Genomic DNA, 24,298 nt, shown 5'->3' on the forward strand with positions numbered 1-24,298 from the left:
TTGTGAAAGTAACAGAGCATGCACATGAGAAGGGAAAGAGGAAAGGGAAAGAGAGAATCCCAAGGATTTTTCTCCACGTGTAGAGTTGGCTCCTAGAGGGGCTTGATAGTCCTACTGGCTCAGTGGTGTGGCTCTGCCTGGCTCATGTCTCTGGAAGACTCTGAGGCCATAGTCTTATCTCTCAGAGCTTCCCAGCCTGCCTGGTTCAGTTAGCCAGGCAGCCCCAAATGTGCTCAGATTGATGATGCCTCCATCAACACCATTCCGTGGAAAGCTGAACAAAAAGAGTGAGAACTCACTATAGTCATTCTCATCGAAATTGAGGTCCAGAACGTTATCTGCCCCAGGGAACATAAGCGTGAGGGACAGCAGCTTCCCCTGGGTCACACTCCTTCAACTACCAGCACCGAGGACCTCAGCATAGGAGAGCTTTCCTGAGGCCTCACGGTCCAGGAACTGTTTCCCCAGCTTACTGGGACATCCAGGGCTCACAGGTCCTGAGGGGGATGGCCAGTGTCTTGGGTCGCATGGGGCAAATGGTCCCCAAGGCCTACTAGGATTTCAATGGCATGACTGATGCCAGCCCTGGGAGCCGAGGGCAGGGACCTGTGTGGGCCAGGATGGCACCTCGGGCATAGCTCATGGCCGAGAGTGTTGAGTTGCCAAGCATGGGAGCTTGCCTAGCCTTGCGGGGAACCCCAGCTTGAGCCAGATGGGATTCCTGGATGAGCGCCTTCCCTCGCTGGCGTATGTGGAGTGGCCCATGGCTCGGGGTGGTGGGCCAAGGCATAAGTCTGGTTTGCAGCACGTGCCACCTTGGGAATAAACCCCGGTCCACACACAAGTCGGCAAGCAATGCCTGTGCTTTGGGCCCAGGGTGGAAGTCAAGATGCTGTGCTGACCATTGGACTGGACGGTAAAGGCACGGTCTGCAGAGGACTGCACCCTGGGTGATTCCATAGGCCTGCTCAGATCTAGTGTCTCATGGTATTCCCAGGTCAGTTGTGGGTTCCTGGGAAGGCTCAGGCCTCCTCTCAGGGGGTGAAGCATGTCTACCAGGGCTGGCCTCAGGGTGCACAGATTAGCCACTGCGGTCCCACTCCTGTGTGCACTCCTGGCCCTGGGGCTCCCAAGGAAGGGCACCCAGCGGCGGTGTTCATGCCTTTCAATGGGCCCTGGACGAAGAACTTATTGCCAGCCAGTCCTGCCATGGAGACCTTGTCTCTGTGGTCACAGAGCTGGGGAGGTGAAAGAGTTACTCTACAAGGTTCTGTCTATTGGACTTGACACAGTTGTTCCATGTCTGTTCTGGTGGGTTGGAGACTCCTCTGTGGTGGCCTCGCAGCCGGGCGGGGGCCTGAGAGCTACAAGGCCAGGCACAGTGCCATGGCAGCACATGGAGTTGGGAAGGGGTTGGCCTCCCTTTGTGACAGAGACGTCTTCTCTCACTGTGCCCTTGGCCTGTGGGGCTGCAGCCCTTGTGCTCACTGTGAGGGCCACACTGGTGTTCCTGGACCATGGGAAGGGGACATGTTGCCTGCAGCGGGCCGCATCCTTGCAAAGGCCAAAGTCTGTCTGCAGATGCCCACGCTGCAGCATCCTGTGGCCAACAGGGGAGTCCGTTGGGCAGAGGGTGCCAGAGGGTAATTCCATGCGGGCAGGAACACGCTCCCATGGACCGGGCAGCCCAGGGGATGCTCATTCCCTTGGAGGCCAGGGCCCTGGCACCCATTGGCTCTGGCCTTACCGACACGCTGGGCTAGAACACGGCTGTGGTTCATTCGGGATTGTCACTGGTATTTGGTGGGGGCAAGGCCCATGCCGCTCAGGTCATTCTGGCAAAGTGGAGAGGAGTGGGCACCTGTTGTCATGTGGCCACCTCGGGGGGCTCTGCGTTGGCCTCTGCCCCATAGCCTGGAGGCCAGGGCGGCCAGCCTCCCTGCGGGCAGTTTTTGGGTTTTCCTTTGACCCCTGAGTTTCCATCCAGTGCTGGCGTCCAAGGTGCACGTGGAAAGGGTGGCCAGCTGTGGGAGTGGATGGGTGTCTGGGCCGGTGGGCGCTTCTTGGCCAGAGTGGCTTTGGGAGAGGGAAACCCTGCCCAATGTTAGTGGCCCAGAATTGTCCAAGGAGGCTCCGTGGTGTGCAAGGCCACCGGTCCTGTGCTGTTGCGTGGCGGGACTCCAGGGCCAGGATCTGCGCACCAGGTATGTCCGTGGAGGGCCCCAGGCCTGCACGGCGGAGCAGCCACACACACCCCTAGCCCAACCTCCCAGCACACACTGACCCTCCACACACAAGAAGAGGCACACACTCCTGCTCCTACAGTCCCCTGTGCCCTCAGCTTCTTGCCTATTCGCAGACAGCCCCAAGGGGCCGTGGGACAGGACAGGCAGAGAGGCACAAGGCTTGGTCATGGATTCCTTCTGCACTGTGTGGCGAGTGGAGGCCCTGGGTACCTTGCTCACTCCCACGGATGATTGTTCCCCTTTTCTCAGGTGCAGTGGACATGTCAGGCTTGCCATCGGCCAAGAGAAGAAGGCCTTCCTGGCCCCCGAGTGCCTGTGGTTGGCGGTACCACCAGAAGAAGTGTGCCCCACTATGGGCACCTTGCCGACAGGAGTGACCAGACGGTAAGCCTTCCCCAGTGTAAGCTTGTACCGTGGGCTTTAGGCTTTCACGGGCCTGCCCAAGAGGCCACCAGTGAAGGTTGCCAGCAGGGCGTGTGGGGTTTTGATGCCAGAGGGGCCTGCCCGTTCCTCTGGCTTAGTGGCATGGCTCTGCATGACCCGGACTGCGGGTGGACTCTGAGTCCCTCGGCTTGTCCCACTGAACTACTCGGCCCACATGGGTCGGCTGTGCAGGTGGCCCCAAATGTGCTCGGATCGATGATGACTCCCTCAACAGCATTCCTTGGAAAGCTGAACAAAATGAGTGAGAACTCCCTACCGTCTTTCTCATCGAAACTGAGGTCCAGCACGTTGTCTGCCCCAGGGAAGGTAAGCGTCAGGAACAGCAGGCTTCCCCTTGGTCACACTCCTTCAAGCACCAGCACCCATGGCCTCTGCCTAGGAGAGCCTCGCGGGGGACTCATGGTCAGGGAGGCATTTACCACCTGAGCAAGGTTTCCAAGGCACAGAGGTCCTGAGGGCAATGACTGGTGTCTGGGGTCAGTGGGGCCTCTGCTCCCCAAGGCCTCGGACTCAAAGGCATGTCTGTGGCACCAGAACGGGGAGTCAAGGGCTGGAGACTGGGCCAGAACAGACCCTGGGGCATAAGCTCATGGAAGTGTGGGTTGAGAGGCCAAGCATGTCAAGCTTACCTGGTCCAAGGGTGGGGGCGTGGAGCCCCAGCCTGAGGCAACGGTGATCCCTGGATGAGTCCTTTCTCTCACTGACACATATGGAGTGGGCTCCTGGCTTGGGCTGGTGGGCTAAGGCAGGAAGCCAGGCTGTGGCACCTGCCAGCTTGGCATCCTTGGCCCTACCTGGCGACAAACAAGGCAGCAAGCAGTGCCAGCACTCCGTGCCCAGGGCGGAATACAAATTGCTGTGCTGGCCATTTGCCTGGATGGTAATGGTACAGTCCAGAGAGGGCTGCACCCTGGGAGACCGCACGGGCCTGCCCAGCTCAGGTGTCTTGTTGAGTTCCCAGGCCATTCGTGGTTTCCGCGGAGGCGTCAGTCCTCCTATTACAGAGGGCAACACGTGGCTCCCAGGGCCAGATTCAAAGTGCACAGGTGTGGCATGGCGTTCCCCTTCCTGCGGGCAATCCTGGCCCCTGGGTTCCCAAGGAAGGGCACCCATTGGTGGTGTTCCTTGGGCCTTTCAGTGGGGTCCTGTCCAAAGAAGCTACCCCGGCTGGGTGTGCCACGGAGACCTTGTCTGCTCGGCACAGAGCTGGTGAGGCGAAAGTGATACTCTGGGATATTCTGTCCCTTATTTGGCACAGTGTGTCTCACATCCTCTCGGGTGGGCCGCAGACCCCTCTGTGGTGGCCTGGCAGCCAGGCACTGGCCTGCTAGCTCTGAAGCCAGGCGCTTTGCCTCAGCCCCATGGGCCGCTTGGCAGTCGTCCGCCTCCCTTTGGGAAGGAGATGTGTTCTCCTCTCAGTGTGTCCCTAGCCTGCAGAGCTGCAGCCTAGGGCTCTTTGTGAGGGCCACGCAGGTGTTTCTGGGCTGTGGGAAGGGGCCACATCGCCTGCAGAGGGCCACATCCTTCCAAAGGCCAAAGCCCATGGGAGGCTGCCCTTCCTGGAGTATCCTTCCGGCTGATGGGGGCCCGGTCCATTTGGCAGAGCTGGCGGGAGGGAATTTCCATGCAGGTGGGAACACACTCCCACGGACCAGGCAGCCCAGGGAATGCTCGTTCCCTTGCGGGCCGGGGCCTGGGCGCCCCGTGGCCGTGGCCTCGCCAATACCTTGGGCAAGAACGCGCACGCGGCTCGGTGGGCTTTGGCGCCGGCGTCAGTTGGGGGCTAGGCCCGGGCAGCCTGGCCGCCCCGGCCATTCTGGCGGAGGGGAGAGGTGGGGGCACCGTTTGTCCCGTGGCCGCCTGGGGGGGCGCTGCCTCGTCCTCTGCCCCGTAGCCTGCGGGCCAGGGCGGCCAGACTCCCTGGGGGCAGGTTTTGGGTTTTCCTGGGACCCGTGAGGTTCCATCCAGTGCTGGCTTCCACGGTGCACGTGGAAAGGGTGGGCAGCGGCGGAAGAGGATGCGTGTGGAGGTCGGTGGGCACCGCGTGGCCAGAGAGTGTTTGGGAGGGGCAGGGCCTGGCCCGCGTCAGCGGCCCAGAGGCGTCCAGCGCGGCTCCCTGGTGTGCAAGGCCACCGGGCCTGTGCCAGTCGCCTGACGCGACGCCGGGGCCAGGACCTGCGCCCCAGGCACGCGTGCTCTTGCAGGGACCCAGGCCCGCCCGGCTCAGCAGCCCCCTACAGCCCCTAGCCCAGCCTCCCAGCACACATGACCCTCCGTGCGCACGAAGAGGCACGCGCTCCCGCTCCCACAGTGCCCTGCGCCCGTGGCTTGTTGCCCGTCCGCAGGCAGCCCCAGGGGGCCGAGGGACAGGACAGGCAGACGGACGCAAGGCGTGGTCGCGGATTCGTTCTGCCCGGCGTGGCGAGCGGAGCCCCTGGGTACCTTGGTGACGCCCGCGGGCGATTGCTCCCCCTTTCTCAGGTGCAGTGGCCACGCCAGGCTCGCGGTCGGCCGAGACACGAAGGCCTCCCTGGCCCCCGAGTGCCTGTGGTTTGCGGTACGGCCGGAAGAAGCGTGTGCCCTGGAACGGGCACCTTGCTGACGGGAGCGTCCAGACGGTAAGCCTTCTCCTGGGTGTCAGCTCGTGCCCCTGGCTTTAGGCTTTCCCGGGGCTGCCCGAGAGGCCGCTAGTGCAGGTGGCCCGCTGGGCACGTGGGGTTTTGCTCCCAGAGGGGCCTGTCCGTTCCTCTGGCTCAGTGGCGTGGCTCTGCACGGCCCGGGGCACCGGGAGGACCCTGAGTCCCTCGGCTTGCCCCGCTGAGCCACCCGGCCCGCCTGGGTCAGCCGGCCAGGCCGCCCAGAATGTGCTCGGATCGATGATGACTCCCTCAACAGCATTCCTTGGAAAAGCTGAACAAAATGAGTGAGAACTCCCTCCCGTCGTTCTCATCGAAACTGAGGTCCAGCACGTTGTCCGCCCCAGGGAAGGTAAGCGTCAGGGACAGCAGGCTTCCCATTGGTCACACCCCTGCAAGCAGCAGCACCCACGGCCTGCGCCTGGGAGAGGCTCGCGGGGTGTCTCCGGGTCAGGGAGCCGTTTCCCCACCTTCGCGGGCTTTCCACGGCTCGCAGGCAAGGAGCCTGAGGGCAATGAGCGGCATCTGAGGTCGAGTGGGGCAGCTGGTGCCCAAGGCCTAGGACTTCAAAGGCGTGTCTGTGGCACGGGCCCTGGGAGCCGGGGGCAGGGACCTGGCTGGCAGGGCCCGCGGGCAGTGGCTGGCGACTGGGGTGGAGTGGGGCAGCTGGTCCCCCCCCAAGGCCTAGGACTTCACCGGCGTGCCTTGTGGCACCGGCCCTTGGGAGTCGAGGGCTGGGGCCTGCGAGGGCCCGGAGGGCTGTGCGGGCCTAAGCGCGCGGCGGTGTGTGTTGAGGGGCCGGGCGAGGCAAGCCTGGCGGGCCGTGGGGGGCGCGGGAGCCCCAGCCCGAGGCGGCGGCCATCCCTGGACACGAGCCCTTTCTCTCACTGACGTACGTGGAGCGGCCCCTGGCTCGGGCTTCTGGGCCAGGGCAAGAGGCCGGGCTGCGGCACCGGCCAGGTTGGAACCATCGGCCCTGCCCGGCGGCCACGCAAGGCGGCAAGTGGCGCCGGCGCTTCGGGCCCAGGGTGAAGTCGGCATGCCGTGCCGGCCGAAGGCCTGAACGGGAACGGCACGGTCCAGAGGGGACCGCGCCCTGGGGGAGTGCCCGGGCCTGCTCAGCCCTGGTGTCTCGTGGCGTCCCCGCGTCCGTCGTGGGTTACGCGGAGTCCTGCGGCCTCCTCCCGTGGATGGCAAAGTCAGTGGCTCCCAGGGCCGGCTTCAGGGTGCAGCGGTGTGGCACGGCGGTCCCCCTCCTCAGGGCCCTCCTGGCCGCTGGTCTCCGGAGGAAGGGCGCCAGGGGTGGTGGCCTTTCAACAGGGGCCCTCAACAGGGCCCCGGCCAAAGAGGCTGCCCCCCCAGCCCCCGCCCGGGCCTGCCACGGAGGCGTTGTCTCCTCGGGCACGGAGCTGGTGGGGCCAAAGTAGACACCCCGGGAGGGACTGCCCCTTGCAGTCGGGCACGGTGTGCCTCCCGTCCTCTCGGGTGGGCCGCAGGTTCCTCTGCGGTGACCTGGCAGGCAGGCGCGGGCCTGCGATCCCTGAGGCCAGGCGCGGTGCCTCGGCCCCGCGGGCCGCTTGGCAGAGGTCCGTCTCCCGTGGCGAGGGCGACGTGATCTCCTCTCGCTGTGGCCCTGGCCTGCGGGGCTGCAGCCCTCGTGTTCCCTGTGAGGGCCACGCGCGAGTTCCTGGGCCGTGGGCAGGGGCCACGTCGCCTGCCGCGGGCCGCATCCTTGCAAAGGTCAAAGCCTGTCTGCGGCTGCCCTCCCTGCAGCTTCCGGCCACTGTCGGCGGCCCGGTCCATTTGGCAGAGCTGGCACGGGAGGGAATTTCCATGCAGGTGGGAACACACTCCCACGGAGCGGGCAGCCCAGGGAATGCTCGTTCCCTTGCGGGCCTGGGGCCCTGGCGCCCCGTGGCCGTGGCCTCGCCGACTCCCTGGTAGGGAACGCGCACGCGGCTCGGTGGGCTTTGGCGCCGGCGTCAGTTGGGGGCCGGGCCCGGGCAGCCTGGCCGCCCCGGCCATTCTGGCGGAGGGGAGAGGTGGGGGCACCGTTTGTCCCGTGGCCGCCTGGGAGGGCGCTGCCTCGTCCTCTGCCCCGTAGCCTGCGGGCCAGGGCGGCCAGACTCCCTGGGGGCAGGTTTTGGGTTTTCCTGGGACCCGTGAGGTTCCATCCAGTGCTGGCTTCCACGGTGCACGTGGAAAGGGTGGGCAGCGGCGGGAACGGATGCGTGTGGAGGTCGGTGGGCACCGCGTGGCCAGAGAGTGTTTGGGAGGGGCAGGGCCTGGCCCGCGTCAGCGGCCCAGAGGCGTCCAGCGCGGCTCCCTGGTGTGCAAGGCCACCGGGCCTGTGCCAGTCGCCTGACGCGACGCCGGGGCCAGGACCTGCGCCCCAGGCACGCGTGCTCTTGCAGGGACCCAGGCCGCCCGGCTCAGCAGCCCCCTACAGCCCCTAGCCCAGCCTCCCAGCACACATGACCCTCCGTGCGCACGAAGAGGCACGCGCTCCCGCTCCCACAGTGCCCTGCGCCCGTGGCTTGTTGCCCGTCCGCAGGCAGCCCCAGGGGGCCGAGGGACAGGACAGGCAGACGGACGCAAGGCGTGGTCGCGGATTCGTTCTGCCCGGCGTGGCGAGCGGAGCCCCTGGGTACCTTGGTGACGCCCGCGGGCGATTGCTCCCCCTTTCTCAGGTGCAGTGGCCACGCCAGGCTCGCGGTCGGCCGAGACACGAAGGCCTCCCTGGCCCCCGAGTGCCTGTGGTTTGCGGTACGGCCGGAAGAAGCGTGGCCCGGAACGGGCACCTTGCTGACGGGAGCGTCCAGACGGTAAGCCTTCCCTGGGTGTCAGCTCGTGCCCCTGGCTTTAGGCTTTCCCGGGGCTGCCCGAGAGGCCGCTAGTGCAGGTGGCCCGCTGGGCACGTGGGGTTTTGCTCCCAGAGGGGCCTGTCCGTTCCTCTGGCTCAGTGGCGTGGCTCTGCACGGCCCGGGGCACCGGGAGGACCCTGAGTCCCTCGGCTTGCCCCGCTGAGCCACCCGGCCCGCCTGGGTCAGCCGGCCAGGCCGCCCAGAATGTGCTCGGATCGATGATGACTCCCTCAACAGCATTCCTTGGAAAAGCTGAACAAAATGAGTGAGAACTCCCTCCCGTCGTTCTCATCGAAACTGAGGTCCAGCACGTTGTCCGCCCCAGGGAAGGTAAGCGTCAGGGACAGCAGGCTTCCCATTGGTCACACCCCTGCAAGCAGCAGCACCCACGGCCTGCGCCTGGGAGAGGCTCGCGGGGTGTCTCCGGGTCAGGGAGCCGTTTCCCCACCTTCGCGGGCTTTCCACGGCTCGCAGGCAAGGAGCCTGAGGGCAATGAGCGGCATCTGAGGTCGAGTGGGGCAGCTGGTGCCCAAGGCCTAGGACTTCAAAGGCGTGTCTGTGGCACGGGCCCTGGGAGCCGGGGGCAGGGACCTGGCTGGCAGGGCCCGCGGGCAGTGGCTGGCGACTGGGGTGGAGTGGGGCAGCTGGTCCCCCCCCAAGGCCTAGGACTTCACCGGCGTGCCTTGTGGCACCGGCCCTTGGGAGTCGAGGGCTGGGGCCTGCGAGGGCCCGGAGGGCTGTGCGGGCCTAAGCGCGCGGCGGTGTGTGTTGAGGGGCCGGGCGAGGCAAGCCTGGCGGGCCGTGGGGGGCGCGGGAGCCCCAGCCCGAGGCGGCGGCCATCCCTGGACACGAGCCCTTTCTCTCACTGACGTACGTGGAGCGGCCCCTGGCTCGGGCTTCTGGGCCAGGGCAAGAGGCCGGGCTGCGGCACCGGCCAGGTTGGAACCATCGGCCCTGCCCGGCGGCCACGCAAGGCGGCAAGTGGCGCCGGCGCTTCGGGCCCAGGGTGAAGTCGGCATGCCGTGCCGGCCGAAGGCCTGAACGGGAACGGCACGGTCCAGAGGGGACCGCGCCCTGGGGGAGTGCCCGGGCCTGCTCAGCCCTGGTGTCTCGTGGCGTCCCCGCGTCCGTCGTGGGTTACGCGGAGTCCTGCGGCCTCCTCCCGTGGATGGCAAAGTCAGTGGCTCCCAGGGCCGGCTTCAGGGTGCAGCGGTGTGGCACGGCGGTCCCCCTCCTCAGGGCCCTCCTGGCCGCTGGTCTCCGGAGGAAGGGCGCCAGGGGTGGTGGCCTTTCAACAGGGGCCCTCAACAGGGCCCCGGCCAAAGAGGCTGCCCCCCCAGCCCCCGCCCGGGCCTGCCACGGAGGCGTTGTCTCCTCGGGCACGGAGCTGGTGGGGCCAAAGTAGACACCCCGGGAGGGACTGCCCCTTGCAGTCGGGCACGGTGTGCCTCCCGTCCTCTCGGGTGGGCCGCAGGTTCCTCTGCGGTGACCTGGCAGGCAGGCGCGGGCCTGCGATCCCTGAGGCCAGGCGCGGTGCCTCGGCCCCGCGGGCCGCTTGGCAGAGGTCCGTCTCCCGTGGCGAGGGCGACGTGATCTCCTCTCGCTGTGGCCCTGGCCTGCGGGGCTGCAGCCCTCGTGTTCCCTGTGAGGGCCACGCGCGAGTTCCTGGGCCGTGGGCAGGGGCCACGTCGCCTGCCGCGGGCCGCATCCTTGCAAAGGTCAAAGCCTGTCTGCGGCTGCCCTCCCTGCAGCTTCCGGCCGTCGGCGGCCCGGTCCATTTGGCAGAGCTGGCGGGAGGGAATTTCCATGCAGGTGGGAACACACTCCCACGGAGCGGGCAGCCCAGGGAATGCTCGTTCCCTTGCGGGCCGGGGCCCTGGCGCCCCGTGGCCGTGGCCTCGCCGACTCCCTGGTAGGGAACGCGCACGCGGCTCGGTGGGCTTTGGCGCCGGCGTCAGTTGGGGGCCGGGCCCGGGCAGCCTGGCCGCCCCGGCCATTCTGGCGGAGGGGAGAGGTGGGGGCACCGTTTGTCCCGTGGCCGCCTGGGAGGGCGCTGCCTCGTCCTCTGCCCCGTAGCCTGCGGGCCAGGGCGGCCAGACTCCCTGGGGGCAGGTTTTGGGTTTTCCTGGGACCCGTGAGGTTCCATCCAGTGCTGGCTTCCACGGTGCACGTGGAAAGGGTGGGCAGCGGCGGGAACGGATGCGTGTGGAGGTCGGTGGGCACCGCGTGGCCAGAGAGTGTTTGGGAGGGGCAGGGCCTGGCCCGCGTCAGCGGCCCAGAGGCGTCCAGCGCGGCTCCCTGGTGTGCAAGGCCACCGGGCCTGTGCCAGTCGCCTGACGCGACGCCGGGGCCAGGACCTGCGCCCCAGGCACGCGTGCTCTTGCAGGGACCCAGGCCGCCCGGCTCAGCAGCCCCCTACAGCCCCTAGCCCAGCCTCCCAGCACACATGACCCTCCGTGCGCACGAAGAGGCACGCGCTCCCGCTCCCACAGTGCCCTGCGCCCGTGGCTTGTTGCCCGTCCGCAGGCAGCCCCAGGGGGCCGAGGGACAGGACAGGCAGACGGACGCAAGGCGTGGTCGCGGATTCGTTCTGCCCGGCGTGGCGAGCGGAGCCCCTGGGTACCTTGGTGACGCCCGCGGGCGATTGCTCCCCCTTTCTCAGGTGCAGTGGCCACGCCAGGCTCGCGGTCGGCCGAGACACGAAGGCCTCCCTGGCCCCCGAGTGCCTGTGGTTTGCGGTACGGCCGGAAGAAGCGTGGCCCGGAACGGGCACCTTGCTGACGGGAGCGTCCAGACGGTAAGCCTTCCCTGGGTGTCAGCTCGTGCCCCTGGCTTTAGGCTTTCCCGGGGCTGCCCGAGAGGCCGCTAGTGCAGGTGGCCCGCTGGGCACGTGGGGTTTTGCTCCCAGAGGGGCCTGTCCGTTCCTCTGGCTCAGTGGCGTGGCTCTGCACGGCCCGGGGCACCGGGAGGACCCTGAGTCCCTCGGCTTGCCCCGCTGAGCCACCCGGCCCGCCTGGGTCAGCCGGCCAGGCCGCCCAGAATGTGCTCGGATCGATGATGACTCCCTCAACAGCATTCCTTGGAAAAGCTGAACAAAATGAGTGAGAACTCCCTCCCGTCGTTCTCATCGAAACTGAGGTCCAGCACGTTGTCCGCCCCAGGGAAGGTAAGCGTCAGGGACAGCAGGCTTCCCATTGGTCACACCCCTGCAAGCAGCAGCACCCACGGCCTGCGCCTGGGAGAGGCTCGCGGGGTGTCTCCGGGTCAGGGAGCCGTTTCCCCACCTTCGCGGGCTTTCCACGGCTCGCAGGCAAGGAGCCTGAGGGCAATGAGCGGCATCTGAGGTCGAGTGGGGCAGCTGGTGCCCAAGGCCTAGGACTTCAAAGGCGTGTCTGTGGCACGGGCCCTGGGAGCCGGGGGCAGGGACCTGGCTGGCAGGGCCCGCGGGCAGTGGCTGGCGACTGGGGTGGAGTGGGGCAGCTGGTCCCCCCCCAAGGCCTAGGACTTCACCGGCGTGCCTTGTGGCACCGGCCCTTGGGAGTCGAGGGCTGGGGCCTGCGAGGGCCCGGAGGGCTGTGCGGGCCTAAGCGCGCGGCGGTGTGTGTTGAGGGGCCGGGCGAGGCAAGCCTGGCGGGCCGTGGGGGGCGCGGGAGCCCCAGCCCGAGGCGGCGGCCATCCCTGGACACGAGCCCTTTCTCTCACTGACGTACGTGGAGCGGCCCCTGGCTCGGGCTTCTGGGCCAGGGCAAGAGGCCGGGCTGCGGCACCGGCCAGGTTGGAACCATCGGCCCTGCCCGGCGGCCACGCAAGGCGGCAAGTGGCGCCGGCGCTTCGGGCCCAGGGTGAAGTCGGCATGCCGTGCCGGCCGAAGGCCTGAACGGGAACGGCACGGTCCAGAGGGGACCGCGCCCTGGGGGAGTGCCCGGGCCTGCTCAGCCCTGGTGTCTCGTGGCGTCCCCGCGTCCGTCGTGGGTTACGCGGAGTCCTGCGGCCTCCTCCCGTGGATGGCAAAGTCAGTGGCTCCCAGGGCCGGCTTCAGGGTGCAGCGGTGTGGCACGGCGGTCCCCCTCCTCAGGGCCCTCCTGGCCGCTGGTCTCCGGAGGAAGGGCGCCAGGGGTGGTGGCCTTTCAACAGGGGCCCTCAACAGGGCCCCGGCCAAAGAGGCTGCCCCCCCAGCCCCCGCCCGGGCCTGCCACGGAGGCGTTGTCTCCTCGGGCACGGAGCTGGTGGGGCCAAAGTAGACACCCCGGGAGGGACTGCCCCTTGCAGTCGGGCACGGTGTGCCTCCCGTCCTCTCGGGTGGGCCGCAGGTTCCTCTGCGGTGACCTGGCAGGCAGGCGCGGGCCTGCGATCCCTGAGGCCAGGCGCGGTGCCTCGGCCCCGCGGGCCGCTTGGCAGAGGTCCGTCTCCCGTGGCGAGGGCGACGTGGTCTCCTCTCGCTGTGGCCCTGGCCTGCGGGGCTGCAGCCCTCGTGTTCCCTGTGAGGGCCACGCGCGAGTTCCTGGGCCGTGGGCAGGGGCCACGTCGCCTGCCGCGGGCCGCATCCTTGCAAAGGTCAAAGCCTGTCTGCGGCTGCCCTCCCTGCAGCTTCCGGCCGTCGGCGGCCCGGTCCATTTGGCAGAGCTGGCGGGAGGGAATTTCCATGCAGGTGGGAACACACTCCCACGGAGCGGGCAGCCCAGGGAATGCTCGTTCCCTTGCGGGCCGGGGCCCTGGCGCCCCGTGGCCGTGGCCTCGCCGACTCCCTGGTAGGGAACGCGCACGCGGCTCGGTGGGCTTTGGCGCCGGCGTCAGTTGGGGGCCGGGCCCGGGCAGCCTGGCCGCCCCGGCCATTCTGGCGGAGGGGAGAGGTGGGGGCACCGTTTGTCCCGTGGCCGCCTGGGAGGGCGCTGCCTCGTCCTCTGCCCCGTAGCCTGCGGGCCAGGGCGGCCAGACTCCCTGGGGGCAGGTTTTGGGTTTTCCTGGGACCCGTGAGGTTCCATCCAGTGCTGGCTTCCACGGTGCACGTGGAAAGGGTGGGCAGCGGCGGGAACGGATGCGTGTGGAGGTCGGTGGGCACCGCGTGGCCAGAGAGTGTTTGGGAGGGGCAGGGCCTGGCCCGCGTCAGCGGCCCAGAGGCGTCCAGCGCGGCTCCCTGGTGTGCAAGGCCACCGGGCCTGTGCCAGTCGCCTGACGCGACGCCGGGGCCAGGACCTGCGCCCCAGGCACGCGTGCTCTTGCAGGGACCCAGGCCGCCCGGCTCAGCAGCCCCCTACAGCCCCTAGCCCAGCCTCCCAGCACACATGACCCTCCGTGCGCACGAAGAGGCACGCGCTCCCGCTCCCACAGTGCCCTGCGCCCGTGGCTTGTTGCCCGTCCGCAGGCAGCCCCAGGGGGCCGAGGGACAGGACAGGCAGACGGACGCAAGGCGTGGTCGCGGATTCGTTCTGCCCGGCGTGGCGAGCGGAGCCCCTGGGTACCTTGGTGACGCCCGCGGGCGATTGCTCCCCCTTTCTCAGGTGCAGTGGCCACGCCAGGCTCGCGGTCGGCCGAGACACGAAGGCCTCCCTGGCCCCCGAGTGCCTGTGGTTTGCGGTACGGCCGGAAGAAGCGTGGCCCGGAACGGGCACCTTGCTGACGGGAGCGTCCAGACGGTAAGCCTTCCCTGGGTGTCAGCTCGTGCCCCTGGCTTTAGGCTTTCCCGGGGCTGCCCGAGAGGCCGCTAGTGCAGGTGGCCCGCTGGGCACGTGGGGTTTTGCTCCCAGAGGGGCCTGTCCGTTCCTCTGGCTCAGTGGCGTGGCTCTGCACGGCCCGGGGCACCGGGAGGACCCTGAGTCCCTCGGCTTGCCCCGCTGAGCCACCCGGCCCGCCTGGGTCAGCCGGCCAGGCCGCCCAGAATGTGCTCGGATCGATGATGACTCCCTCAACAGCATTCCTTGGAAAAGCTGAACAAAATGAGTGAGAACTCCCTCCCGTCGTTCTCATCGAAACTGAGGTCCAGCACGTTGTCCGCCCCAGGGAAGGTAAGCGTCAGGGACAGCAGGCTTCCCATTGGTCACACCCCTGCAAGCAGCAGCACCCACGGCCTGCGCCTGGGAGAGGCTCGCGGGGTGTCTCCGGGTCAGGGAGCCGTTTCCCCACCTTCGCGGGCTTTCCACGGCTCGCAGGCAAGGAGCCTGAGGGCAATGAGCGGCATCTGAGGTCGAGTGGGGCAGCTGGTGCCCAAGGCCTAGGACTTCAAAGGCGTGTCTGTGGCACGGGCCCTGGGAGCCGGGGGCAGGGACCTGGCTGGCAGGGCCCGCGGGCAGTGGCTGGCGACTGGGGTGGAGTGGGGCAGCTGGTCCCCCCCCAAGGCCTAGGACTTCACCGGCGTGCCTTGTGGCACCGGCCCTTGGGAGTCGAGGGCTGGGGCCTGCGAGGGCCCGGAGGGCTGTGCGGGCCTAAGCGCGCGGCGGTGTGTGTTGAGGGGCCGGGCGAGGCAAGCCTGGCGGGCCGTGGGGGGCGCGGGAGCCCCAGCCCGAGGCGGCGGCCATCCCTGGACACGAGCCCTTTCTCTCACTGACGTACGTGGAGCGGCCCCTGGCTCGGGCTTCTGGGCCAGGGCAAGAGGCCGGGCTGCGGCACCGGCCAGGTTGGAACCATCGGCCCTGCCCGGCGGCCACGCAAGGCGGCAAGTGGCGCCGGCGCTTCGGGCCCAGGGTGAAGTCGGCATGCCGTGCCGGCCGAAGGCCTGAACGGGAACGGCACGGTCCAGAGGGGACCGCGCCCTGGGGGAGTGCCCGGGCCTGCTCAGCCCTGGTGTCTCGTGGCGTCCCCGCGTCCGTCGTGGGTTACGCGGAGTCCTGCGGCCTCCTCCCGTGGATGGCAAAGTCAGTGGCTCCCAGGGCCGGCTTCAGGGTGCAGCGGTGTGGCACGGCGGTCCCCCTCCTCAGGGCCCTCCTGGCCGCTGGTCTCCGGAGGAAGGGCGCCAGGGGTGGTGGCCTTTCAACAGGGGCCCTCAACAGGGCCCCGGCCAAAGAGGCTGCCCCCCCAGCCCCCGCCCGGGCCTGCCACGGAGGCGTTGTCTCCTCGGGCACGGAGCTGGTGGGGCCAAAGTAGACACCCCGGGAGGGACTGCCCCTTGCAGTCGGGCACGGTGTGCCTCCCGTCCTCTCGGGTGGGCCGCAGGTTCCTCTGCGGTGACCTGGCAGGCAGGCGCGGGCCTGCGATCCCTGAGGCCAGGCGCGGTGCCTCGGCCCCGCGGGCCGCTTGGCAGAGGTCCGTCTCCCGTGGCGAGGGCGACGTGGTCTCCTCTCGCTGTGGCCCTGGCCTGCGGGGCTGCAGCCCTCGTGTTCCCTGTGAGGGCCACGCGCGAGTTCCTGGGCCGTGGGCAGGGGCCACGTCGCCTGCCGCGGGCCGCATCCTTGCAAAGGTCAAAGCCTGTCTGCGGCTGCCCTCCCTGCAGCTTCCGGCCGTCGGCGGCCCGGTCCATTTGGCAGAGCTGGCGGGAGGGAATTTCCATGCAGGTGGGAACACACTCCCACGGAGCGGGCAGCCCAGGGAATGCTCGTTCCCTTGCGGGCCGGGGCCCTGGCGCCCCGTGGCCGTGGCCTCGCCGACTCCCTGGTAGGGAACGCGCACGCGGCTCGGTGGGCTTTGGCGCCGGCGTCAGTTGGGGGCCGGGCCCGGGCAGCCTGGCCGCCCCGGCCATTCTGGCGGAGGGGAGAGGTGGGGGCACCGTTTGTCCCGTGGCCGCCTGGGAGGGCGCTGCCTCGTCCTCTGCCCCGTAGCCTGCGGGCCAGGGCGGCCAGACTCCCTGGGGGCAGGTTTTGGGTTTTCCTGGGACCCGTGAGGTTCCATCCAGTGCTGGCTTCCACGGTGCACGTGGAAAGGGTGGGCAGCGGCGGGAACGGATGCGTGTGGAGGTCGGTGGGCACCGCGTGGCCAGAGAGTGTTTGGGAGGGGCAGGGCCTGGCCCGCGTCAGCGGCCCAGAGGCGTCCAGCGCGGCTCCCTGGTGTGCAAGGCCACCGGGCCTGTGCCAGTCGCCTGACGCGACGCCGGGGCCAGGACCTGCGCCCCAGGCACGCGTGCTCTTGCAGGGACCCAGGCCGCCCGGCTCAGCAGCCCCCTACAGCCCCTAGCCCAGCCTCCCAGCACACATGACCCTCCGTGCGCACGAAGAGGCACGCGCTCCCGCTCCCACAGTGCCCTGCGCCCGTGGCTTGTTGCCCGTCCGCAGGCAGCCCCAGGGGGCCGAGGGACAGGACAGGCAGACGGACGCAAGGCGTGGTCGCGGATTCGTTCTGCCCGGCGTGGCGAGCGGAGCCCCTGGGTACCTTGGTGACGCCCGCGGGCGATTGCTCCCCCTTTCTCAGGTGCAGTGGCCACGCCAGGCTCGCGGTCGGCCGAGACACGAAGGCCTCCCTGGCCCCCGAGTGCCTGTGGTTTGCGGTACGGCCGGAAGAAGCGTGGCCCGGAACGGGCACCTTGCTGACGGGAGCGTCCAGACGGTAAGCCTTCCCTGGGTGTCAGCTCGTGCCCCTGGCTTTAGGCTTTCCCGGGGCTGCCCGAGAGGCCGCTAGTGCAGGTGGCCCGCTGGGCACGTGGGGTTTTGCTCCCAGAGGGGCCTGTCCGTTCCTCTGGCTCAGTGGCGTGGCTCTGCACGGCCCGGGGCACCGGGAGGACCCTGAGTCCCTCGGCTTGCCCCGCTGAGCCACCCGGCCCGCCTGGGTCAGCCGGCCAGGCCGCCCAGAATGTGCTCGGATCGATGATGACTCCCTCAACAGCATTCCTTGGAAAAGCTGAACAAAATGAGTGAGAACTCCCTCCCGTCGTTCTCATCGAAACTGAGGTCCAGCACGTTGTCCGCCCCAGGGAAGGTAAGCGTCAGGGACAGCAGGCTTCCCATTGGTCACACCCCTGCAAGCAGCAGCACCCACGGCCTGCGCCTGGGAGAGGCTCGCGGGGTGTCTCCGGGTCAGGGAGCCGTTTCCCCACCTTCGCGGGCTTTCCACGGCTCGCAGGCAAGGAGCCTGAGGGCAATGAGCGGCATCTGAGGTCGAGTGGGGCAGCTGGTGCCCAAGGCCTAGGACTTCAAAGGCGTGTCTGTGGCACGGGCCCTGGGAGCCGGGGGCAGGGACCTGGCTGGCAGGGCCCGCGGGCAGTGGCTGGCGACTGGGGTGGAGTGGGGCAGCTGGTCCCCCCCCAAGGCCTAGGACTTCACCGGCGTGCCTTGTGGCACCGGCCCTTGGGAGTCGAGGGCTGGGGCCTGCGAGGGCCCGGAGGGCTGTGCGGGCCTAAGCGCGCGGCGGTGTGTGTTGAGGGGCCGGGCGAGGCAAGCCTGGCGGGCCGTGGGGGGCGCGGGAGCCCCAGCCCGAGGCGGCGGCCATCCCTGGACACGAGCCCTTTCTCTCACTGACGTACGTGGAGCGGCCCCTGGCTCGGGCTTCTGGGCCAGGGCAAGAGGCCGGGCTGCGGCACCGGCCAGGTTGGAACCATCGGCCCTGCCCGGCGGCCACGCAAGGCGGCAAGTGGCGCCGGCGCTTCGGGCCCAGGGTGAAGTCGGCATGCCGTGCCGGCCGAAGGCCTGAACGGGAACGGCACGGTCCAGAGGGGACCGCGCCCTGGGGGAGTGCCCGGGCCTGCTCAGCCCTGGTGTCTCGTGGCGTCCCCGCGTCCGTCGTGGGTTACGCGGAGTCCTGCGGCCTCCTCCCGTGGATGGCAAAGTCAGTGGCTCCCAGGGCCGGCTTCAGGGTGCAGCGGTGTGGCACGGCGGTCCCCCTCCTCAGGGCCCTCCTGGCCGCTGGTCTCCGGAGGAAGGGCGCCAGGGGTGGTGGCCTTTCAACAGGGGCCCTCAACAGGGCCCCGGCCAAAGAGGCTGCCCCCCCAGCCCCCGCCCGGGCCTGCCACGGAGGCGTTGTCTCCTCGGGCACGGAGCTGGTGGGGCCAAAGTAGACACCCCGGGAGGGACTGCCCCTTGCAGTCGGGCACGGTGTGCCTCCCGTCCTCTCGGGTGGGCCGCAGGTTCCTCTGCGGTGACCTGGCAGGCAGGCGCGGGCCTGCGATCCCTGAGGCCAGGCGCGGTGCCTCGGCCCCGCGGGCCGCTTGGCAGAGGTCCGTCTCCCGTGGCGAGGGCGACGTGGTCTCCTCTCGCTGTGGCCCTGGCCTGCGGGGCTGCAGCCCTCGTGTTCCCTGTGAGGGCCACGCGCGAGTTCCTGGGCCGTGGGCAGGGGCCACGTCGCCTGCCGCGGGCCGCATCCTTGCAAAGGTCAAAGCCTGTCTGCGGCTGCCCTCCCTGCAGCTTCCGGCCGTCGGCGGCCCGGTCCATTTGGCAGAGCTGGCGGGAGGGAATTTCCATGCAGGTGGGAACACACTCCCACGGAGCGGGCAGCCCAGGGAATGCTCGTTCCCTTGCGGGCCGGGGCCCTGGCGCCCCGTGGCCGTGGCCTCGCCGACTCCCTGGTAGGGAACGCGCACGCGGCTCGGTGGGCTTTGGCGCCGGCGTCAGTTGGGGGCCGGGCCCGGGCAGCCTGGCCGCCCCGGCCATTCTGGCGGAGGGGAGAGGTGGGGGCACCGTTTGTCCCGTGGCCGCCTGGGAGGGCGCTGCCTCGTCCTCTGCCCCGTAGCCTGCGGGCCAGGGCGGCCAGACTCCCTGGGGGCAGGTTTTGGGTTTTCCTGGGACCCGTGAGGTTCCATCCAGTGCTGGCTTCCACGGTGCACGTGGAAAGGGTGGGCAGCGGCGGGAACGGATGCGTGTGGAGGTCGGTGGGCACCGCGTGGCCAGAGAGTGTTTGGGAGGGGCAGGGCCTGGCCCGCGTCAGCGGCCCAGAGGCGTCCAGCGCGGCTCCCTGGTGTGCAAGGCCACCGGGCCTGTGCCAGTCGCCTGACGCGACGCCGGGGCCAGGACCTGCGCCCCAGGCACGCGTGCTCTTGCAGGGACCCAGGCCGCCCGGCTCAGCAGCCCCCTACAGCCCCTAGCCCAGCCTCCCAGCACACATGACCCTCCGTGCGCACGAAGAGGCACGCGCTCCCGCTCCCACAGTGCCCTGCGCCCGTGGCTTGTTGCCCGTCCGCAGGCAGCCCCAGGGGGCCGAGGGACAGGACAGGCAGACGGACGCAAGGCGTGGTCGCGGATTCGTTCTGCCCGGCGTGGCGAGCGGAGCCCCTGGGTACCTTGGTGACGCCCGCGGGCGATTGCTCCCCCTTTCTCAGGTGCAGTGGCCACGCCAGGCTCGCGGTCGGCCGAGACACGAAGGCCTCCCTGGCCCCCGAGTGCCTGTGGTTTGCGGTACGGCCGGAAGAAGCGTGGCCCGGAACGGGCACCTTGCTGACGGGAGCGTCCAGACGGTAAGCCTTCCCTGGGTGTCAGCTCGTGCCCCTGGCTTTAGGCTTTCCCGGGGCTGCCCGAGAGGCCGCTAGTGCAGGTGGCCCGCTGGGCACGTGGGGTTTTGCTCCCAGAGGGGCCTGTCCGTTCCTCTGGCTCAGTGGCGTGGCTCTGCACGGCCCGGGGCACCGGGAGGACCCTGAGTCCCTCGGCTTGCCCCGCTGAGCCACCCGGCCCGCCTGGGTCAGCCGGCCAGGCCGCCCAGAATGTGCTCGGATCGATGATGACTCCCTCAACAGCATTCCTTGGAAAAGCTGAACAAAATGAGTGAGAACTCCCTCCCGTCGTTCTCATCGAAACTGAGGTCCAGCACGTTGTCCGCCCCAGGGAAGGTAAGCGTCAGGGACAGCAGGCTTCCCATTGGTCACACCCCTGCAAGCAGCAGCACCCACGGCCTGCGCCTGGGAGAGGCTCGCGGGGTGTCTCCGGGTCAGGGAGCCGTTTCCCCACCTTCGCGGGCTTTCCACGGCTCGCAGGCAAGGAGCCTGAGGGCAATGAGCGGCATCTGAGGTCGAGTGGGGCAGCTGGTGCCCAAGGCCTAGGACTTCAAAGGCGTGTCTGTGGCACGGGCCCTGGGAGCCGGGGGCAGGGACCTGGCTGGCAGGGCCCGCGGGCAGTGGCTGGCGACTGGGGTGGAGTGGGGCAGCTGGTCCCCCCCCAAGGCCTAGGACTTCACCGGCGTGCCTTGTGGCACCGGCCCTTGGGAGTCGAGGGCTGGGGCCTGCGAGGGCCCGGAGGGCTGTGCGGGCCTAAGCGCGCGGCGGTGTGTGTTGAGGGGCCGGGCGAGGCAAGCCTGGCGGGCCGTGGGGGGCGCGGGAGCCCCAGCCCGAGGCGGCGGCCATCCCTGGACACGAGCCCTTTCTCTCACTGACGTACGTGGAGCGGCCCCTGGCTCGGGCTTCTGGGCCAGGGCAAGAGGCCGGGCTGCGGCACCGGCCAGGTTGGAACCATCGGCCCTGCCCGGCGGCCACGCAAGGCGGCAAGTGGCGCCGGCGCTTCGGGCCCAGGGTGAAGTCGGCATGCCGTGCCGGCCGAAGGCCTGAACGGGAACGGCACGGTCCAGAGGGGACCGCGCCCTGGGGGAGTGCCCGGGCCTGCTCAGCCCTGGTGTCTCGTGGCGTCCCCGCGTCCGTCGTGGGTTACGCGGAGTCCTGCGGCCTCCTCCCGTGGATGGCAAAGTCAGTGGCTCCCAGGGCCGGCTTCAGGGTGCAGCGGTGTGGCACGGCGGTCCCCCTCCTCAGGGCCCTCCTGGCCGCTGGTCTCCGGAGGAAGGGCGCCAGGGGTGGTGGCCTTTCAACAGGGGCCCTCAACAGGGCCCCGGCCAAAGAGGCTGCCCCCCCAGCCCCCGCCCGGGCCTGCCACGGAGGCGTTGTCTCCTCGGGCACGGAGCTGGTGGGGCCAAAGTAGACACCCCGGGAGGGACTGCCCCTTGCAGTCGGGCACGGTGTGCCTCCCGTCCTCTCGGGTGGGCCGCAGGTTCCTCTGCGGTGACCTGGCAGGCAGGCGCGGGCCTGCGATCCCTGAGGCCAGGCGCGGTGCCTCGGCCCCGCGGGCCGCTTGGCAGAGGTCCGTCTCCCGTGGCGAGGGCGACGTGGTCTCCTCTCGCTGTGGCCCTGGCCTGCGGGGCTGCAGCCCTCGTGTTCCCTGTGAGGGCCACGCGCGAGTTCCTGGGCCGTGGGCAGGGGCCACGTCGCCTGCCGCGGGCCGCATCCTTGCAAAGGTCAAAGCCTGTCTGCGGCTGCCCTCCCTGCAGCTTCCGGCCGTCGGCGGCCCGGTCCATTTGGCAGAGCTGGCGGGAGGGAATTTCCATGCAGGTGGGAACACACTCCCACGGAGCGGGCAGCCCAGGGAATGCTCGTTCCCTTGCGGGCCGGGGCCCTGGCGCCCCGTGGCCGTGGCCTCGCCGACTCCCTGGTAGGGAACGCGCACGCGGCTCGGTGGGCTTTGGCGCCGGCGTCAGTTGGGGGCCGGGCCCGGGCAGCCTGGCCGCCCCGGCCATTCTGGCGGAGGGGAGAGGTGGGGGCACCGTTTGTCCCGTGGCCGCCTGGGAGGGCGCTGCCTCGTCCTCTGCCCCGTAGCCTGCGGGCCAGGGCGGCCAGACTCCCTGGGGGCAGGTTTTGGGTTTTCCTGGGACCCGTGAGGTTCCATCCAGTGCTGGCTTCCACGGTGCACGTGGAAAGGGTGGGCAGCGGCGGGAACGGATGCGTGTGGAGGTCGGTGGGCACCGCGTGGCCAGAGAGTGTTTGGGAGGGGCAGGGCCTGGCCCGCGTCAGCGGCCCAGAGGCGTCCAGCGCGGCTCCCTGGTGTGCAAGGCCACCGGGCCTGTGCCAGTCGCCTGACGCGACGCCGGGGCCAGGACCTGCGCCCCAGGCACGCGTGCTCTTGCAGGGACCCAGGCCGCCCGGCTCAGCAGCCCCCTACAGCCCCTAGCCCAGCCTCCCAGCACACATGACCCTCCGTGCGCACGAAGAGGCACGCGCTCCCGCTCCCACAGTGCCCTGCGCCCGTGGCTTGTTGCCCGTCCGCAGGCAGCCCCAGGGGGCCGAGGGACAGGACAGGCAGACGGACGCAAGGCGTGGTCGCGGATTCGTTCTGCCCGGCGTGGCGAGCGGAGCCCCTGGGTACCTTGGTGACGCCCGCGGGCGATTGCTCCCCCTTTCTCAGGTGCAGTGGCCACGCCAGGCTCGCGGTCGGCCGAGACACGAAGGCCTCCCTGGCCCCCGAGTGCCTGTGGTTTGCGGTACGGCCGGAAGAAGCGTGGCCCGGAACGGGCACCTTGCTGACGGGAGCGTCCAGACGGTAAGCCTTCCCTGGGTGTCAGCTCGTGCCCCTGGCTTTAGGCTTTCCCGGGGCTGCCCGAGAGGCCGCTAGTGCAGGTGGCCCGCTGGGCACGTGGGGTTTTGCTCCCAGAGGGGCCTGTCCGTTCCTCTGGCTCAGTGGCGTGGCTCTGCACGGCCCGGGGCACCGGGAGGACCCTGAGTCCCTCGGCTTGCCCCGCTGAGCCACCCGGCCCGCCTGGGTCAGCCGGCCAGGCCGCCCAGAATGTGCTCGGATCGATGATGACTCCCTCAACAGCATTCCTTGGAAAAGCTGAACAAAATGAGTGAGAACTCCCTCCCGTCGTTCTCATCGAAACTGAGGTCCAGCACGTTGTCCGCCCCAGGGAAGGTAAGCGTCAGGGACAGCAGGCTTCCCATTGGTCACACCCCTGCAAGCAGCAGCACCCACGGCCTGCGCCTGGGAGAGGCTCGCGGGGTGTCTCCGGGTCAGGGAGCCGTTTCCCCACCTTCGCGGGCTTTCCACGGCTCGCAGGCAAGGAGCCTGAGGGCAATGAGCGGCATCTGAGGTCGAGTGGGGCAGCTGGTGCCCAAGGCCTAGGACTTCAAAGGCGTGTCTGTGGCACGGGCCCTGGGAGCCGGGGGCAGGGACCTGGCTGGCAGGGCCCGCGGGCAGTGGCTGGCGACTGGGGTGGAGTGGGGCAGCTGGTCCCCCCCCAAGGCCTAGGACTTCACCGGCGTGCCTTGTGGCACCGGCCCTTGGGAGTCGAGGGCTGGGGCCTGCGAGGGCCCGGAGGGCTGTGCGGGCCTAAGCGCGCGGCGGTGTGTGTTGAGGGGCCGGGCGAGGCAAGCCTGGCGGGCCGTGGGGGGCGCGGGAGCCCCAGCCCGAGGCGGCGGCCATCCCTGGACACGAGCCCTTTCTCTCACTGACGTACGTGGAGCGGCCCCTGGCTCGGGCTTCTGGGCCAGGGCAAGAGGCCGGGCTGCGGCACCGGCCAGGTTGGAACCATCGGCCCTGCCCGGCGGCCACGCAAGGCGGCAAGTGGCGCCGGCGCTTCGGGCCCAGGGTGAAGTCGGCATGCCGTGCCGGCCGAAGGCCTGAACGGGAACGGCACGGTCCAGAGGGGACCGCGCCCTGGGGGAGTGCCCGGGCCTGCTCAGCCCTGGTGTCTCGTGGCGTCCCCGCGTCCGTCGTGGGTTACGCGGAGTCCTGCGGCCTCCTCCCGTGGATGGCAAAGTCAGTGGCTCCCAGGGCCGGCTTCAGGGTGCAGCGGTGTGGCACGGCGGTCCCCCTCCTCAGGGCCCTCCTGGCCGCTGGTCTCCGGAGGAAGGGCGCCAGGGGTGGTGGCCTTTCAACAGGGGCCCTCAACAGGGCCCCGGCCAAAGAGGCTGCCCCCCCAGCCCCCGCCCGGGCCTGCCACGGAGGCGTTGTCTCCTCGGGCACGGAGCTGGTGGGGCCAAAGTAGACACCCCGGGAGGGACTGCCCCTTGCAGTCGGGCACGGTGTGCCTCCCGTCCTCTCGGGTGGGCCGCAGGTTCCTCTGCGGTGACCTGGCAGGCAGGCGCGGGCCTGCGATCCCTGAGGCCAGGCGCGGTGCCTCGGCCCCGCGGGCCGCTTGGCAGAGGTCCGTCTCCCGTGGCGAGGGCGACGTGGTCTCCTCTCGCTGTGGCCCTGGCCTGCGGGGCTGCAGCCCTCGTGTTCCCTGTGAGGGCCACGCGCGAGTTCCTGGGCCGTGGGCAGGGGCCACGTCGCCTGCCGCGGGCCGCATCCTTGCAAAGGTCAAAGCCTGTCTGCGGCTGCCCTCCCTGCAGCTTCCGGCCGTCGGCGGCCCGGTCCATTTGGCAGAGCTGGCGGGAGGGAATTTCCATGCAGGTGGGAACACACTCCCACGGAGCGGGCAGCCCAGGGAATGCTCGTTCCCTTGCGGGCCGGGGCCCTGGCGCCCCGTGGCCGTGGCCTCGCCGACTCCCTGGTAGGGAACGCGCACG

The 24,298-nt window shown here is 69.6% G+C and overlaps 1 protein-coding gene and 9 non-coding genes across 10 annotated transcripts in view; all 10 read left to right on the forward strand.

Moving 5' to 3' along the window:
• The first annotated feature begins 235 nt into the window (after positions 1-235).
• On the forward strand, positions 236-328 carry LOC122223385. Its single transcript, XR_006204263.1, has one exon. It is a non-coding gene; the product is annotated as a small nucleolar RNA SNORD116 (small nucleolar RNA).
• A 2,551-nt stretch (positions 329-2,879) lies between these two features.
• Positions 2,880-2,972, forward strand: LOC122223367. The gene has a single exon (XR_006204244.1). It is a non-coding gene; the product is annotated as a small nucleolar RNA SNORD116 (small nucleolar RNA).
• Positions 2,973-4,357: 1,385 nt separating this feature from the next.
• LOC122222513 overlaps positions 4,358-24,298 on the forward strand; it is a 41,306-nt gene continuing 21,365 nt past the window's right edge. The window contains exons 1-16 of the mRNA XM_042943090.1: positions 4,358-4,443; positions 4,585-5,111; positions 5,172-5,308; positions 5,586-5,678; positions 8,017-8,151; positions 8,428-8,520; positions 10,853-10,987; positions 11,264-11,356; positions 13,689-13,823; positions 14,100-14,192; positions 16,525-16,659; positions 16,936-17,028; positions 19,361-19,495; positions 19,772-19,864; positions 22,197-22,331; positions 22,608-22,700. Of these exons, the coding sequence (XP_042799024.1) occupies positions 4,358-4,443; positions 4,585-5,111; positions 5,172-5,308; positions 5,586-5,678; positions 8,017-8,151; positions 8,428-8,520; positions 10,853-10,987; positions 11,264-11,356; positions 13,689-13,823; positions 14,100-14,192; positions 16,525-16,659; positions 16,936-17,028; positions 19,361-19,495; positions 19,772-19,864; positions 22,197-22,331; positions 22,608-22,700 (2,211 nt within the window). The remainder of the gene's footprint in view (positions 4,444-4,584; positions 5,112-5,171; positions 5,309-5,585; positions 5,679-8,016; positions 8,152-8,427; positions 8,521-10,852; positions 10,988-11,263; positions 11,357-13,688; positions 13,824-14,099; positions 14,193-16,524; positions 16,660-16,935; positions 17,029-19,360; positions 19,496-19,771; positions 19,865-22,196; positions 22,332-22,607; positions 22,701-24,298) is intronic.
• Positions 5,561-5,654, forward strand: LOC122223368. The gene has a single exon (XR_006204245.1). It is a non-coding gene; the product is annotated as a small nucleolar RNA SNORD116 (small nucleolar RNA).
• Positions 8,403-8,496, forward strand: LOC122223369. The gene has a single exon (XR_006204246.1). It is a non-coding gene; the product is annotated as a small nucleolar RNA SNORD116 (small nucleolar RNA).
• On the forward strand, positions 11,239-11,332 carry LOC122223370. Its single transcript, XR_006204248.1, has one exon. It is a non-coding gene; the product is annotated as a small nucleolar RNA SNORD116 (small nucleolar RNA).
• LOC122223371 lies at positions 14,075-14,168 on the forward strand. The gene has a single exon (XR_006204249.1). It is a non-coding gene; the product is annotated as a small nucleolar RNA SNORD116 (small nucleolar RNA).
• LOC122223373 lies at positions 16,911-17,004 on the forward strand. The gene has a single exon (XR_006204251.1). It is a non-coding gene; the product is annotated as a small nucleolar RNA SNORD116 (small nucleolar RNA).
• On the forward strand, positions 19,747-19,840 carry LOC122223374. The gene has a single exon (XR_006204252.1). It is a non-coding gene; the product is annotated as a small nucleolar RNA SNORD116 (small nucleolar RNA).
• LOC122223375 lies at positions 22,583-22,676 on the forward strand. Its single transcript, XR_006204253.1, has one exon. It is a non-coding gene; the product is annotated as a small nucleolar RNA SNORD116 (small nucleolar RNA).

Source organism: Panthera leo, chromosome B3, assembly GCF_018350215.1.
Source record: "Panthera leo isolate Ple1 chromosome B3, P.leo_Ple1_pat1.1, whole genome shotgun sequence".
NCBI classification, from domain to species: Eukaryota; Metazoa; Chordata; class Mammalia; order Carnivora; family Felidae; genus Panthera; species Panthera leo.